Source organism: Pistacia vera, unplaced genomic scaffold (genome assembly GCF_008641045.1).
Source record: "Pistacia vera cultivar Batoury unplaced genomic scaffold, PisVer_v2 Contig521, whole genome shotgun sequence".
Taxonomy (NCBI): Eukaryota; Viridiplantae; Streptophyta; class Magnoliopsida; order Sapindales; family Anacardiaceae; genus Pistacia; species Pistacia vera.
This window is the reverse complement of record NW_022196359.1, coordinates 58,962-75,557: the sequence shown is the minus strand read 5'-3', so window position 1 is coordinate 75,557 and position 16,596 is coordinate 58,962. Positions and strand designations below refer to the sequence as shown.

The following is a 16,596-nucleotide window of genomic DNA, read 5'->3' as shown; positions in this document are numbered from 1 at the left end:
ACATTCATATGATACATGCATGTGTAATATAAGCATATTTGATACAAGTTTGATGACTTTGAAAAGGGATGAATTCGGCCAAACATTATTTGGATACATAATGTCTTTAAATGCATTTTTGAGAAGTTATATGTGATATAATGGAGTATAAATGCATTTGGGTTGGATTGTATTATGAATGCAAATGTTTGCATGTTGATTAAAGTTAGTGTTTGAGGTTGTTCCATGCATAAATTGTATATGTGCATGTGACACATATGATACATGCATGTGTAATATAAGCATATTTGATGCAAGTTTGATGACTTGGAAAAGGGATGAATATTCAGAAAACGCTGAGCGTAAGTATTCACCTCCTCGATCCGACCAAAGAGCTTTAACACTTTTGCCTAACTTATTTTGTACTTCATTCCTGAATTCTTTGAACTTATCAAAGACTTCAGATTTATGTCTCATGAGATAGACATAACCATATCTACTAAAATCATTAGTAAATGTGATGAAGTAGGAATATCCACCTCTGGCTTCAACTGTTAGTGGACACATACATCATTATGGATGATGCCTAACAGTTCAGTAGCTCTTTCACTTTGTCCTGTGAAAGGTGACTTGGTCATCTTGCCTAAAAGGCATGACTTGCATACCTGAAATGACTAGAAGTCAAAAGGGTCCAAAACTCCATCCCTTTAAGTTTTGCAAAGTGGGTCTGATTAACATGACCCAATCTACAATGCCAAAGGTATGTATGGTTTTGTTCACTATGTTTAGCTTTCTTAGTTTCAACTTTGAGAATATCCTTATTGTTCAAATCAAGAACATATAATATGTTATATAACATTGCAATTCCAAATAGAATACCATTCAAACTAAAAGACAACAATCCATTAGAAATCTCAAAACGATATCCTATATTATCCAAAGCGGATACTGAAATAATGTTTCTAGAAATCGTACGTACAAAATAAAGGTTTTGAGTTCTAATAATAAGCCTGAAGGCAAAGACAAACAATAAGTCCCTACAGCTGATGCAGCCACATGTGCTCCATTTCCAACTCGTAGGTCCACTTCTCTTTTGGCGAGTAATCTATCTGCCTTAGTCCCCGCACATCAATACAAAAGTGAGTACCACATCCTGTGTCAATGACCCAAGATGTTGAAGGAGACAAGTTAATCTCAATCATAAACATACCTGAAGTCGAAGCATCTGTCTTCTTCTTGTTTGCGAGGAAAGCCTTATAGTGCTTTCTCCAGTGGCCAAGCCTACCGCAATAGAAGCAAACTACCTTCCCACCTTTCCCAACGCCACCCGCAAGCTTGAGAGCATCCTGTCCTTTAGGCTTGGGCTTGGGATTGGCCTTGGTCTTTCCCTTGCCCTTACCCTTTCCTTTACTGGTAGCTACCAGTAAAATAGGCTTGGACTTCTTCAAGTCCTGCTTTACAGTCCTTAGTATGTTCAAAAGGTCCGATAGGATTTTCACCATAGCATTCATATTGAAGTTCATTATGAACGGTGCATAAGAGTCAGGCAAGGATTGCAGAATTAAATCCACTTGTAATTCTGCATCCAACTCAAACCCCAAAGTCTCAAGCCTCTCCATGTGCTCGATCATTTTGAGAACATGAGGGCCAACCTGGGCTCCCTCGATCAGGCATCTTCCAAACAGTGCTTTTGACACCTTATACCTCTCATGTCAAGCATTCCCTCCGTAAAGCTCCTTGAGGTGTAAAATAATGATAGCAGCACCCATATTCTCATGCTGCTTTTGTAGCACTAGTGTCATTGATGCTAACATCAAGCATTAAACGCAACACCATCAGCATCATCAAGGAACTTTTGATAAGTATCCTTTACTTCCTGAGTGGCATTAGGATCAGGCTCAGCCATGTATGGCTTATCAAGGATATACAATTTCTTTTCGGACTTAAGTATAATCCGAAGATTACGATACCAATCCGAGAAATTGGATCCATCCAACCTATTTTCTTTCTTGATTATTGGTCGCAGGTTCATAATGCTCATTTTAAGTGAATTTACAATTCAGAAAAGTAAAGTCAAATAATGTTTATTATTTATTAATATGGTCTTTTATTAAAAACACTCCCACTATTTTCCTCAAGCCAATAGCCCTCACTATTAACTCGAGAAAGCCCATTGGCTTTCCTAGTGGACTAAGATCCCATCTGGCCCATTTCAAACCTTCGCTATGGTGAACAAGCCAAAATGGGTTGATTAGGTAGGCCAACAAACTTAATCCACACCAGTTGATAGCTCCCACTATTAACTTCAAATGTGAAGTAAGCCAACAAGCCAATCACACAATCCAATAGCCTAGCCATTGTCCTCAAGTGTGATTCTCAGTATTAGTAGAGTGGACACTACATGTCGCCACGTACACTCAACATGTGTACTTCTCTACTATGCCAATGGCGTGTTTATCAACCTTCACTATGGCAAACAAGCAAAACTATCATTTTAAGTCAACCCATCATCATTAAGGAAAACTCCAATGAATTTTAACCTCCCACTGTAGAAGTGTACCCTTCGCTGTGGCGAACAAGGTTCCGACGAACAGTAGTTTGATTAAAATCATGGTGATAGAAGGCATATGTGACTTAATATATCTTATTTGAGGGTTTTTATTTAATGTCTCACCAGATTATTATCTTTGTTAGGATGTCATTGTTTGGCATGCTATTGAATATTCAACCTTAGCATGCATTCTAAACAAAATAAAATGTGCCGGTACATGGCCCACTAAAACCGATTTCTTCGAGCCTAAAGGAATCGGTGGGTCAACCGAGGGTTTAAAAATAAATCTTGGATCTTCAAGTTATTCCTCTTCATGGCTCCTTTGTTTCTTCTTCACGTTCATTACAAATAATTTTATAATAAAAAACTTATTCTAATTGACATCAATAAAATAGAAACCTCGCGTTACATAAAAGGGGAGTGAGATGAGGAGAAGAAATACATAGAGATTTAAGAGAGAGAAAAGCAGGACATGCAGGTCCTATTTGTTTATAAAAATTACAAACAAACCCAATAAACAATAAATAATAGGTCTAAGGCTCATGTACCGGCACCATGCAATTATCAAACAAGAACATTGTATACATTAAAAAACAATCAATTTTTGAATTGGGTGGGTTGAATTATCAAGTTACCACCTTAAACATGCAAAATCAATATTGGCTTTAAAGGTTCAAAAACTACAATTTAGCCCTTGTACAAAAAAGGGAAAGCAAAAACGGAACAGTTGGTTTCTTGCCGCGGCGAAGAAATTCTTTGCCCCGACGAAGTTCATGCAAACATGGTCGCTACGGCAAAGTTTTATTTTGCCACGACGACCGTGAACTTCTAGAAAACACATCGTTCCAGAGGGTTTTATGCCGTGGAAAAGTTTTATTTCGCTGCGGCTAACGCCACAAAACAGTGAATCAAGCACAGTAACGTCTTTTGCAATTTTTCACATAATGACATGGATCCAAATCAAATCGAATGCTTAAACATTCGACTAGGATACCAACCAACCAATACACATTCAATCAACACATTATTTAATCATTTGTTTAATTAAGACATTCAACATACAGAATTTTCCAGATTTAATTTCAAATCATGCAACAACATGTTATCAAACAAATATACATGTTATCAAACATCAATTACACAATATAATCTAATACCTGAGGCTCTGATACCATTATAAGTAATTGATCTACCATACGCAGCGGAAAACAAAAATTCAATCGGTAAATCAATTACCTTTCTTTGCCTAGATCCAAGTATAGATTATACCGTTTACATGTTTATAAACAAAAATCTTTAAAAAGTAAATCTATTCAAGGATTAGAAAACTTATGTATGTTTGGAGGCGCTTTCGAATATCTTTGATTTTGGACAAGAACACTATTCACGATACTGTTCACAAGTACTGTTCACCATCTAATGTTCACGTGATTTTTTGCCTACTGATCCAAAGTAGGATCGCATTCACGAAAGTCCACACGAAGATAATCCGAAGAACCCTTGATTATTTTGCTAGAACAATCAAGGGCTTTAAGAATAAAAAAAGAAGAGCAAGAAAAGTTTTCTAAGAGAGAGAGAGAGAGATAGGGTGGCTAGGGTTTTAATTGAATGAATAATTCTATTATGTTTTAATTTTAAGTTGCACTTGTATAGTGCAACAATTAAAACCCTATTCCAATTAGGAATAGCCATGGGCTCCAACCCTAATTCACCCTTGCAACCAAACACACCTTTTATGGTATTTTAATTCATTAATTATTATTATAATTAAAATCAATTAATATATAATAATATATTAACATTCAATTAATAATAATAATTCATTTAAATATATACATAGATATATTTAAATATAATCTCACTAATTTAATTTTAATATTAAAATTAAATACAAACAACAACCTCATCAAATTTAATTGCACTGTGAGATTACCAAAATACCCGTTTGTCCTAAAAGATGAAAATACCCTTCTCACAAATTGATTCTTAAATTATCTTCTAAGTGTTTGACCCGTAGGCTCCTCATCATATCGACAGTGTATAGTATCATGATTAACACCAATTAATCGTCTCACTACACACAGACCAAGACTAGCCCCTAATAAGGCATCCTAGCCACCCGATAGATTCGGATTTAGCGAAATCGTAGTTTGTCAATGATATGGTTACTGTGCAATCAAATCCTTTCATCAATTGTTATCTCATCGAGACTAAGGTACAGAAATAGTGTTAACCTCAGATATCCTCGACATGTTTGTATTTAGTTACTGGACCAATGACAGGAATATTAAATTGGATTGAGTATCAACTCAATCCCGCTATGGCCACAGATCTAGTGTCATTGCCATTTACTAAATTACCTAGTGAGATAACTTCTCCCATACCCAAGAGTGATGAATCCTTTGTCGATCCACCATAGTCTCGATACACTTCTCAATGTAGCCAATCACTACCGTATTGATAGCTCTGAATAGAACTACGTTGGGCTAGTGTCAAACTACACCAATTGGTGCACAAGGCGCTCCTATGATCTCAAGTCTAAAGATCACATGCACCACCATCCGTTAGAGGATTTATTCCATAGACACTGGGGTTACCATCCATATGGAATCCTCTGGTGGATCTATCCAGTGAACTTGCCTCTAGCAAGCACTCATGCGTTGCACCAGGTTGTTGGCAAACAACCTTGACAAGTGAGATTAGTCACTGCCTTTTGAGAGGGTCGTTCAACACTATGATAGCCTTATCGTATTTTATGTGTCCTTGGTTAGAATAATATTAGGGCTAAGTACATTTCTAGAATGGCCACCATATGTGATCATAGGGTTCTCACTATCAAGATTTGAAACACTTGATACCCTCATCACGGTTCTACCATCCTAAGGACATATATCAGTACATACACAATATAGAAAAACATGTCTTCTATTGATAAATAAACATTTATTACAGAGTCAATTTTACAGTAATTGATTGGCTCTAGGGCACCTACTCTAACACTAACAAGTTAATTAATGTACATACTTTATAACTACTACGTTTTATGGTTCTAAAACCTAAAAAAACAGCACAAAATAGGATTTCGCTATCACTCTCTAGCTTACTTCAAAGTCATAAGTTCTGCACATATCATCCAATAGTTTACAGTTTACAAATATTAGTTAAAAATTGCATATTTTCAAACATGAAAAGGGAAATTGAATTCTTTACAAAGATGGAAAGCCAAAATATATATGATAAATGAGGTGTGCTTAAATATCAACTAATGAGTTAAATATGTTGCAGAAATAAAATATGAATTACTAGCAGATATCATAGGTATAGGTAGGAATGTTAAACAGAAAAATCAAAAACTGAACCAAACAAGAAAAACGAATCGGAAAACTAGCCTTTTTTTTAAAACCAACTCGATTTTGGTTCACAAATTTGGCTGAATCGGTTTTCCGACTCGATTATTGGTTCATCCCCAGTTGAAAACTAGTTTACCCGAACCGGTTTTAAAAATCGATTCTGTTAAAAATTCCTAAACCTAAAATCTGCAGTTCTAAAGTTTTGATTTATCTAAAGTCTAAAGTAGATCCTCAAGTGGTGATTGACTCTCCGTCATCCTTAACTCTCGATCTCCCTTCGCGTGACTGGTTTCTTCACGCAACTGCCATCACGACAGTCTAGGAGCACGATGCCTATACGTGCGATCTTCTGCTCCAATCCTTGCTTCCCTCGCCACTCCATCACATTTGCTTACCCCAAACATCACTAAGCAACCCCATAATGCGCTTGTTCATGCAATCCAACCCACTATCTCGCAGTCTTTGCCATTCCTTCTACTCCCAAGACGCGCCACCGATTGGTTTGTGTTGTGGGTTTGATTGGTGTTTGTACATGGTGGTTTGTGGTGTCTTACGGTGGCATGGCCACCCGTGGTGGAGTATGACAAATTGTGGCGACTAGGTTTCTCTGTCATAGGGGTGTGTTTGTTGGATCTCAAACTTGTAGGGATTGCGGTGTAATTTCTTAGGAGTGTGTTTGTTAAGTTTTAAAGTTGTTGGCTATGCCCGATTGCAAACTTGATGTAAAACCGATTCAAAACTAGTTAACCGGATTATCGGTTCGGTTCAAAACCAATTTAACCCCTGAACCGATTCGATTCCGATTCAAAAATTTCACTAAACCGAATTTCCAATTCAGTTCAAAAACCAGCCAGTTCGAACTGGTTAACCGGTTTTAAACAGCCCTAGGTATAGGTTAGCTTTAGCTACTCAAATCTATGTAACATCAAAGCATATTAAAATCAACAGACCATAAAACCATTGCTTAAAATGGTATCCACTACAACCAAACCATTATTGATTCGCCATTCGACAAATATAACCAAAACTATCTAATAATATAATTAAAACATGTCCCTATTACATTATTATTTATGTGAAGAGGGGATGGAATTTGACAACCTAACAAGTGCACCATCCTAACAATTATCTCAGGTTTCAAAAGCGGAATTAAGTATTAAATAGACTTCATACCTGGTTCCGTCATACCAAATCGACTTGCTTATAGAGCTAATCCCGAGGAACGAAGCAGATACAAAGGCAAGTGGATAAGCTGTTGCAAAAGGGATTTGTAAGGGAAAGTCTCAACCCATGTTCGGTTCCTGTCCTCTTAGTCCCAAAGAAAGATGGAAACAGGCGCATGTGTGTGGATTGCCGAGCTATTAACAAGATAACGGTAAAGTATAGACATCCTATCCCCAGATAGATGTATGCTTGATGAATGCATGTCTCAATTGTTTTCTAAAATTGATTTAAAAATGGCTATTATAGATTCGCATGAAAGAGGGAGAAATGGAGAAACTGCATTTAAAACTAAATATGGATTGTATGAGTGGTTAGTAATGCCTTTCGGTTTAACTAATGCACCTAGTACATCATGAGGTTAATGAACCATGTCTTGCGTACTTTATGGGAAAACTTGTGGTAGTTTACTTTGAGATATTTTAGTTTATAGCAAAAATTTGGATGAACATGTGAAACACTTGCATGCTGTGTTTGGGTGTTGAGAGAGCACCAATTGTATGCTAATCTAAGAAGTGCACGTTTTGCATGGAATCTGTTGTGTTCTTGGATTTGTTGTTAGTTGTGCAGGTATAGTGTTGATGAAGAAAAGGTAAGGGCAATAAGGACTGGCCTACACTAAGAATGCGAATGAGGTGAGAAATTCCATGGTTTAGCAAGTTTATATTGAAGGTGTTGTAAAGATTTTAGTTCTATTGCTCCACCTTGAATGAACGTTAAAAAGAATGTTGTTTTTAAGTGGGATGATGTGCATGACGAGCTTTCAAAACTTTGAGATAAGCTAACTAATGCACCTTTGTTGTGTTTGCCTAACTTTGATAAGCTTTCGGAGATAGAATGTGCGTACGGGATTGGAATAGGAGCGTTTTGATGCAGGATCCAAACCAATTGCTTATTTTAGTGAAAGCTAAGTGGGGCAGTGTTGAATTATCCTACTTACGACAAGGAGCTTTATGCTTTAGTGAGAACTTTCAAACATGGCAGCATTACTTGTGGCCGAGGGAATTCATCATTTATTCCACATGAAAGCTTGAAGTTCTTGAAGAACCAAGGTAACTTAATAAAAGACATGCTAAGTGGTTGGAGTTCATAGAAACGTCTTATGTAATCAAATACAGCGCATGGGAAGGAAAAGTTGTGGTTGATGATTGTCTAGGAGGTACGTATTACTTAATTCATTGCAAACTAATTACTTGGTTTTGAATTGCTTAAGGATTTTTATGCAATGATTCTGATTCAGCAAGTATGAATGCAGTGAAGTGTGCGTTGTGGATTTTTATAGGCATGAAGGATTTCTATTCAAGAAAGATAAATTATGTGTGCTATTTGTTTTGTTCGTGAGTTGCTTGTTAGGGAAAGTCATGGGGAGGTTTGATGGGTCACTTGGTGTTTAAAGACTTTAGATATACTACATGAGCATTTTTATGGCCTAATATGAAGCATGATGTGCAATTTGTTTGTGATAAGTGCATTACATGTAGGCAAGCAAATCTAAAGTTAGCTGCATGGCTGATACCCCTTTACCTGCACCTAATCAGCCTTGGATTGATATATCTATGGTTTTGTTTTAGGATCTAAGGACTCAAAGTAGTAAGGATATCGTATTTGTTGTTGTTGATAGGTTTAGTAAAATGGCTTATTTATTGCATGTTCTAAAACCAATGACGCAAGACATACTGTTGTTATTTGTTCTAAAGAAGTGGTTCGTTTGCATGGGTTGCCTAAGACAATTGTTAGTGATAGAGATGTTAAGTTCCTGAGTCATTTTGGGCGCACTTTATGGAATAAATTAGGAACCAAACTGTTATTCTCTACTGTTGCACATCCTCAAACGGATGGTCAAACGGAAGTAGTTAATAGGACACTTACTAATTTGTTGCATGCTATCGTTCAAAAGAACTAAGGCAGTGGGAAAATGTTTGCCACATATTGAGTTTGCATATAATAAGACTGTTCATTCTACTTCTTCATTTTCTCCTTTTGAAATTGTTAGGCTTTAATCCTTAACACTGTGGATATTTTACCTTTGCCTACAATGAGCATGCTAATCTGATGGTAGAAAAGGTAGATTTTATGAAGGATTTACATGCCAAAGTTCGGGCCAACATTGAAAGGAAGATGAGCAATATGCTAAGCAAGCCAATAAGGGGCGTTTGAAGGTTGTCCTCCACCGGAGATTAGGTTTGGGTGCACATGCGTAAGGAGAGGTTTCCCACACAAAGAAATCAAAATTGCAACCTAGAGGAGATGGACCTTTTCAAGTCTTGGAGCGGATCAATGATAATGCCTACAAGCTAGATTTGCCTAGCGACTATGGTAATGTTAGTGCAACTTTTAATGTTGCTGATTTATCTTTGTTGATGTAGGTGATTCGAGGACGAATCCTTTAGAGGAGGGGGAATAATGGAGATGAGGTGCGACCAGTTGATGTTCCCAAATATTCCCAAGATCCTTTGCAAGAATTGGCGGCCAATGACTAGGGCAAGACAAAGAGGATGAAGAGGCTTTGCAAGGCTTGATCATGGAAGTGTAATACAAAGAGGTTGTAATAGAAGACTCTAAGACTAAATTCGAAGATTTCAAAGCTTCACCAGGATGATCTATTATCTTTTTACGCAAGGGGTAGATTCGGAGGATCAAGTTAGATGCGAGGATTAATTAGACTTAATTTTTTGTTTTTTAATCTGGGCTTTTTTTTTCATTTAAATACATAGATTCTTTAGTCTTTTATTTATTTAGGTATTTAGGCCCAATTCGCTTGTACTTAAGCCAACCATTTTTCAATTAGCTAGGGTTTTTAGGGTTTGCTGATTATAAAAGGGGTAGCCATGTTATTTCTTAGGGACATATTTTTATCAGTTGAAGTTTTTTTCAGAAAGCTATTTGCTTGCCTTCTTGTGTTCTTGAATGAATGTTTGAATCTCGACTATCAAAGGGAGTGATCAACTTTTGTGGCGTCTCAAAATTAGGGTTTTAAGGACTTAGTTTCCTGGGTTCTAATTCAATCATCCTTAACAACGTTCCTAACCAACTAAAGTTCCTATTATGAGTTCGTGGGTTCCTAGGGTGATTCGCCTAGAGGTCACATCAAAAAAAAAAAAAAAGAAGAAGAAGAAGAACAAAGTAGCAATTTCAAGTTGTAAAATTTCTCATTCTTGTTCTCTTTGCTAATTCCAATTCTTGTTTTCTTGCTTGAGTTTCTTATTCTTGTTGAATTAGTTTCCTTTATTATGTTCTAGTTTCCTTTTTATTTTGTTCAAGTTTCCCTTTATTTTTTGTTCTAGTGATTGTTTCAACTATATACAAGGTTCTTTGTTGTCTTTTGCCTTCTTAATCAATTGGTGTCAATTCTAGTGATTTCTTTCACATGTCTTTTGCTTCCTTTTAGAGTTTTCTTATTTTTCCTTGGTTCTTTGGAGTCATCTTGGGTCCTTTTTCTGTTCACCGTTTGCCTCAACTAAGTTTTAAAGTTCTGATTTTTTAGATTGTCACCATCTAACCGGTTGCTTCTTGAGATTTGTGAATTCTTTGATTCTGTTAAAAACATAAAAGGGGTTGGCTTGGCTTTGAGTGGTAAAAGGCAAGAGAGATCATCATCAAGAAAAAGCCAAAATAGTGTGAAACACGAGTGATAACAATATGATTTGAGTACAAACACGTGAAGGAGTGTGTGAGGAACAACACCTTTTATTTTATTTTATTTTACAGGTTGAAACCATGAGTAAGGAAGGAGGAGAACTAGAAGAGGTCGACATGAAATTCTTCATCAAGGCTGTTAATGACCAATTTAAATTGCTGAATGCGAGATTGAATGATTTGGAGTCCTCTTCCGCTTCTAAATCACATAGAAGACATGAATTCGACGAAGCTGATTCCGAAGTGGAGAGAACACGTTATAAACAGGCCAAGAAGATTGACTCCAAAGGAGATAACAATATAGGCAGTATAAAGATGGCAATTCTGACTTTTCAAGGAAAGAATGATCCTGAGCTATACTTGGAGTGGGAAAGAAAGGTTGAGCACGTATTTGATATTCATAATTACTCCAAGGAGAAGAAAGTAAAGCTAGCAGCCGTGGAGTTTACAGATTATGAAGGTATATGGTGGGATCAATTGGTGATCAATAGGAGCAGGAATGGTGAGAGGCCTATTAGGTCATGGGAAGAGATGAAGTTGGTGATGTGCAAGAGATTTATACCTAGCCATTACTATAGAGATTTGTATAGGAAGTTGCAAGGACTGGTTCAAGGTTCCATGAATGTAGAGGATTATTATAAGGAGATGGAAATTTCCATGATTAGAGCAAACAGAGAAGAAGACAGAGAAGCAATAATGGCTAGATTCATTGCCGAATTGAACAAGGAGATTGCTGACGTGGTTGAGTTGCAACATTACGTAGAGATGGAGGAGCTACTGCACAAAGCCGTTAAAGTGGAGAAGCAAATCAAGTCCAAGAGGTTCAGACTTAGTTCGTCCTGTATCTGTTCGTGGAGATCAAATTGGAAAGACAACAAAGTTGCCTTTAGAACAAAAAAAGAAGCAAAGTCAAAGAATTCAGTTGCTATTCCTAACGGTAAACCCAAAACTAAAACTCTTACTAAGTCATATGATATTAAGTGTTTTAGGTGCCAAAGGTTCAGACATATTGCTTCCGAATGCCTAAACAAAAAGGTTATGGTTGTATGGGCAAATGGGAAAGTCAAAAGTGCTAGCTCAAGTGACGATGAGATGCCACCATTGGAGGATTGTTCCGATGTTGAAGTGGAAGAACCTGTGCATGGTGATTTACTTGTTACAAGGAGAGCCCTAAGTATACAGCCTAAGGATGAAGGAGATGAGGAGCAACATGAGCATATTTTTCACACAAGATGCCACGTGAAGGATAAGGTATGTACGTTGATTATTGATAGTGGGAGTTGTACTAATGTTGCTAGTACTTTATTGGTAGAAAAGTTGAATTTGAAGTAGGAGAAGCATCCTAAACCGTACAAGCTACAATGGTTGAATGACTGTGGAGAAGTGAAGATAAACAAGCAAGTTCAAGTTCCTTTTTCCATTGGCAAGTATGAGGATGAGGTTCTTGTGATATGGCACCAATGTATGCTGGTCATATATTACTTGGCTGACCGTGGCAGTTTGATAGGAGGGTGTCTCATGATGGGTACAAAAATCGTTATTCTTTTGTAATGAACAACCGAAAAGTTATACTAGCCCCTCTAAAACCTTTGCAAGCTTATGAGAACCATATTAGGATAGCAAGAGAGTGCAAAATGAGAGAGAAACAAAAGTGTGAGCAAGAGGAAAATAGAAAGAGAGCAAGTGAGGTCAAGAGGAAAAATGGAGAGAAAAGTGAGCAAGAAGGAGAGAAACATAAAAGAATGAGTGTACTTGCTAAAAAACATGAGGTTAAGAGTGTAATGATGGCGAGGCAACAAGTACTTATTTTTCTACTAACGACCTTAAATCATCTTTGCCTAGTGTTATCATATTTTTATTGCAGGAATTTGAGGACCTATTTCCTGAAGAGATTCCCCTTTAAGAGGAATTAAGTATTAAATAGACTTCATACCTGGTTCCGTCATACCAAATCGACTTGCTTATAGAGCTAATCCCGAGGAAACGAAGCAGATACAAAGGCAAGTGGATAAGCTGTTGCAAAAGGGATTTGTAAGGGAAAGTCTCAACCCATGTTCGGTTCCTGTCCTCTTAGTCCCAAAGAAAGATGGAACATGGCGCATGTGTGTGGATTGCCGAGCTATTAACAAGATAACGGTAAAGTATAGACATCCTATCCCCAGATTAGATGATATGCTTGATGAATTGCATGGCTCTCAATTGTTTTCTAAAATTGATTTAAAGAATGGCTATTATCAGATTCGCATGAAAGAGGGAGATGAATGGAAAACTGCATTTAAAACTAAATATGGATTGTATGAGTGGTTAGTAATGCCTTTCGGTTTAACTAATGCACCTAGTACATTCATGAGGTTAATGAACCATGTCTTGCGTACTTTTATGGGAAAACTTGTGGTAGTTTACTTTGATGATATTTTAGTTTATAGCAAAAATTTGGATGAACATGTGAAACACTTGCATGCTGTGTTTAGGGTGTTGAGAGAGCACCAATTGTATGCTAATCTTAAGAAGTGCACGTTTTGCATGGAATCTGTTGTGTTTCTTGGATTTGTTGTTAGTTTGCAGGGTATTAGTGTTGATGAAGAAAAGGTAAGGGCAATAAAGGACTGGCCTACACCTAAGAATGCGAATGAGGTGAGAAATTCCATGGTTTAGCAAGTTTATATTGAAGGTTTGTTAAAGATTTTAGTTCTATTGCTCCACCTTTGAATGAACTTGTTAAAAAGAATGTTGTTTTTAAGTGGGATGATGTGCATGACCGAGCTTTCAAAACTTTGAAAGATAAGCTAACTAATGCACCTTTGTTGTGTTTGCCTAACTTTGATAAAGCTTTCGAGATAGAATGTGCGTACCCGGGATTGGAATAGGAGCTGTTTTGATGCAGGATTCCAAACCAATTGCTTATTTTAGTGAAAAGCTAAGTGGGGCAGTGTTGAATTATCCTACTTACGACAAGGAGCTTTATGCTTTAGTGAGAACTCTTCAAACATGGCAGCATTACTTGTGGCCGAGGGAATTCATCATTTATTCCAATCATGAAAGCTTGAAGTTCTTGAAGAACCAAGGTAAACTTAATAAAAGACATGCTAAGTGGTTGGAGTTCATAGAAACGTTTTCTTATGTAATCAAATACACGCATGGGAAGGAAAATGTTGTGGTTGATGTATTGTCTAGGAGGTACGTATTACTTAATTCATTGCAAACTAAATTACTTGGTTTTGAATTGCTTAAGGATTTTTATGCAAATGATTCTGATTTCAGCCAAGTATGAAATGCATGTGATAAGTGTGCGTTTGGTGATTTTTATAGGCATGAAGGATTTCTATTCAAGAAAGATAAATTATGTGTGCCTATTTGTTTTGTTCGTGAGTTGCTTGTTAGGGAAAGTCATGGGGGAGGTTTGATGGGTCACTTTGGTGTTCTAAAGACTTTAGATATACTACATGAGCATTTTTATTGGCCTAATATGAAGCATGATGTGCAATTTGTTTGTGATAAGTGCATTACATGTAGGCAAGCAAAATCTAAAGTTAGACTGCATGGCTTGTATACCCCTTTACCTGCACCTAATCAGCCTTGGATTGATATATCTATGGTTTTGTTTTAGGATTACTAAGGACTCAAAGTAGTAAGGATATCGTATTTGTTGTTGTTGATAGGTTTAGTAAAATGGCTTATTTTATTGCATGTTCTAAAACCAATGACGCAAGACATACTGTTGATTTGTTCTTTAAAGAAGTGGTTCGTTTGCATGGGTTGCCTAAGACAATTGTTAGTGATAGAGATGTTAAGTTCCTGAGTCATTTTGGGCGCACTTTATGGAATAAATTAGGAACCAAACTGTTATTCTCTACTGTTGCACATCCTCAAACGGATGGTCAAACGGAAGTAGTTAATAGGACACTTACTACTTTGTTGCATGCTATCGTTCAAAAGAACTTAAGGCAGTGGGAAAATGTTTGCCACATATTGAGTTTGCATATAATAAGACTGTTCATTCTACTTCTTCATTTTCTCCTTTTGAAATTGTTTATGGCTTTAATCCTTTAACACCTGTGGATATTTTACCTTTGCCTACTAATGAGCATGCTAATCTTGATGGTAAGAAAAAGGTAGATTTTATGAAGGATTTACATGCCAAAGTTCGGGCCAACATTGAAAGGAAGAATGAGCAATATGCTAAGCAAGCCAATAAGGGGCGTTTGAAGGTTGTCCTCCAACCCGGAGATTAGGTTTGGGTGCACATGCGTAAGGAGAGGTTTCCCACACAAAAGAAATCAAAATTGCAACCTAGAGGAGATGGACCTTTTCAAGTCTTGGAGCGGATCAATGATAATGCCTACAAGCTAGATTTGCCTAGCGACTATGGTAATGTTAGTGCAACTTTTAATGTTGCTGATTTATCTTTGTTTGATGTAGGTGATTCGAGGACGAATCCTTTCGAAGAGGAGGGGAATAATGGAGATCGAGGTGCTGACCAAGTTGATGTTCCCAAATATTCCCAAGATCCTTTGCAAGGAATTGGCGGTCCAATGACTAGGGCAAAGACAAAGAGGATGAAAGAGGCTTTGCAAGGCTTGATCATGGAAGTGTAATACAAAGAGGTTGTAATAGAAGACTCTAAGACTAAATTCGAAGATTTCAAAGCTTCACCAAGGATGATCTATTATCTTTTTACGCAAGGGGTAGATTCGGAGGATCAAGTTAGATGCGAGGATTAATTTAGGACTTAATTTTTTGTTTTTTTAATCTTGGGCTTTTTTTTTCATTTTTAAATTATCATTAGATTCTTTAGTCTTTTATTTATTTAAGGTTTATTTAGGCCCAATTCGCTTGTACTTAAGCCCAACCTATTTTTTTCAATTAGCTAGGGTTTTTTTAGGGTTTGCTGATTATAAAAAGGGGTAGCCATGTTATTTCTTAGGGACATATTTTTATCAGTTGAAGTTTTTTTTCAGAAAGCTATTTGCTTGCCTTCTTGTGTTCTTGAATGAATGTTTGAATCTCGACTTATCAAAGGGAGTGATCAACTTTTGTGGCGTCTCAAAATTAGGGTTTTAAGGACTTAGTTTCCTTAGGGTTCTAATTCAATCATCCTTAACACGTTCCTAACAAACTAACTAGTTCCTATTCCATTGAGTTCGTGGGTTCCTAGGGTGATTCGCCTAGAAGGTCTACATCAGTGTTTGTACATGGTGGTTTATGGTGTCTTACAGTGGCACGGCCACTCGTGGTGGAGTATGACAAATTGTGGCGACTAGGTTTCTCTGTCATAGGGGTGTGTTTGTTGGATCTCAAACTTGTAGGGATTGCGGTGTAATTTCTTAGGAGTATGTTTGTTAAGTTTTAAAGTTGTTGGATATGCCCGATTACAAACTTGATGTAAAACCAGTTCAAAACTAGTTAACTGGATTATCGGTTTGGTTCAAAACCAGTTTAACCCCTGAACTGATTCGATTTCGATTCAAAAATTTCGTTTAACCGAATTTCCAATTCAGTTTAAAAACCATCCTGTTCGTACTGGTTAACTGGTTTTAAACATCCCTAGGTATAGGTTAGCTTTAGCTACTCAAATCTGTGTAACATCAAAGCTTATTAAAATCAACAGACCGTAAAACCATTGCTTAAAATGGTATCTACTACAACCAAACCATTATTGATTCTCCATTCGACAAATATAACCAAAACTATCTAATAATATAATTAAAACATGTCCTTGCTACACTATTATTTATGTGAAGAGGGGATGGAATTTGACAACCTAACAAGTGCACCATGCTAACAATTATCTCAGGTTTCAAGTTCTACACACAATGATCCCCGAATTTCAGTTTTGGAATCACCAATCGGAAGCAATCA

At 36.9% G+C, this 16,596-nt stretch overlaps 1 protein-coding gene across 1 annotated transcript in view; it reads left to right on the top strand.

Annotated features, from left to right (window-relative positions):
• The window catches only part of LOC116106728, a 33,419-nt gene extending 17,362 nt beyond the window's left edge, over positions 1 to 16,057 (top strand). Inside the window, 11 exon segments of the mRNA XM_031393058.1 lie at positions 10,810 to 11,988; positions 12,070 to 12,178; positions 12,181 to 12,364; positions 12,410 to 12,537; positions 12,540 to 12,629; positions 12,632 to 13,371; positions 13,464 to 13,581; positions 13,584 to 13,888; positions 14,108 to 14,155; positions 14,727 to 15,207; positions 15,954 to 16,057. Coding sequence (XP_031248918.1) covers positions 10,810 to 11,988; positions 12,070 to 12,178; positions 12,181 to 12,364; positions 12,410 to 12,537; positions 12,540 to 12,629; positions 12,632 to 13,371; positions 13,464 to 13,581; positions 13,584 to 13,888; positions 14,108 to 14,155; positions 14,727 to 15,207; positions 15,954 to 16,057 — 3,486 coding nt within the window.
• Positions 16,058 to 16,596: the final 539 nt, after the last annotated feature.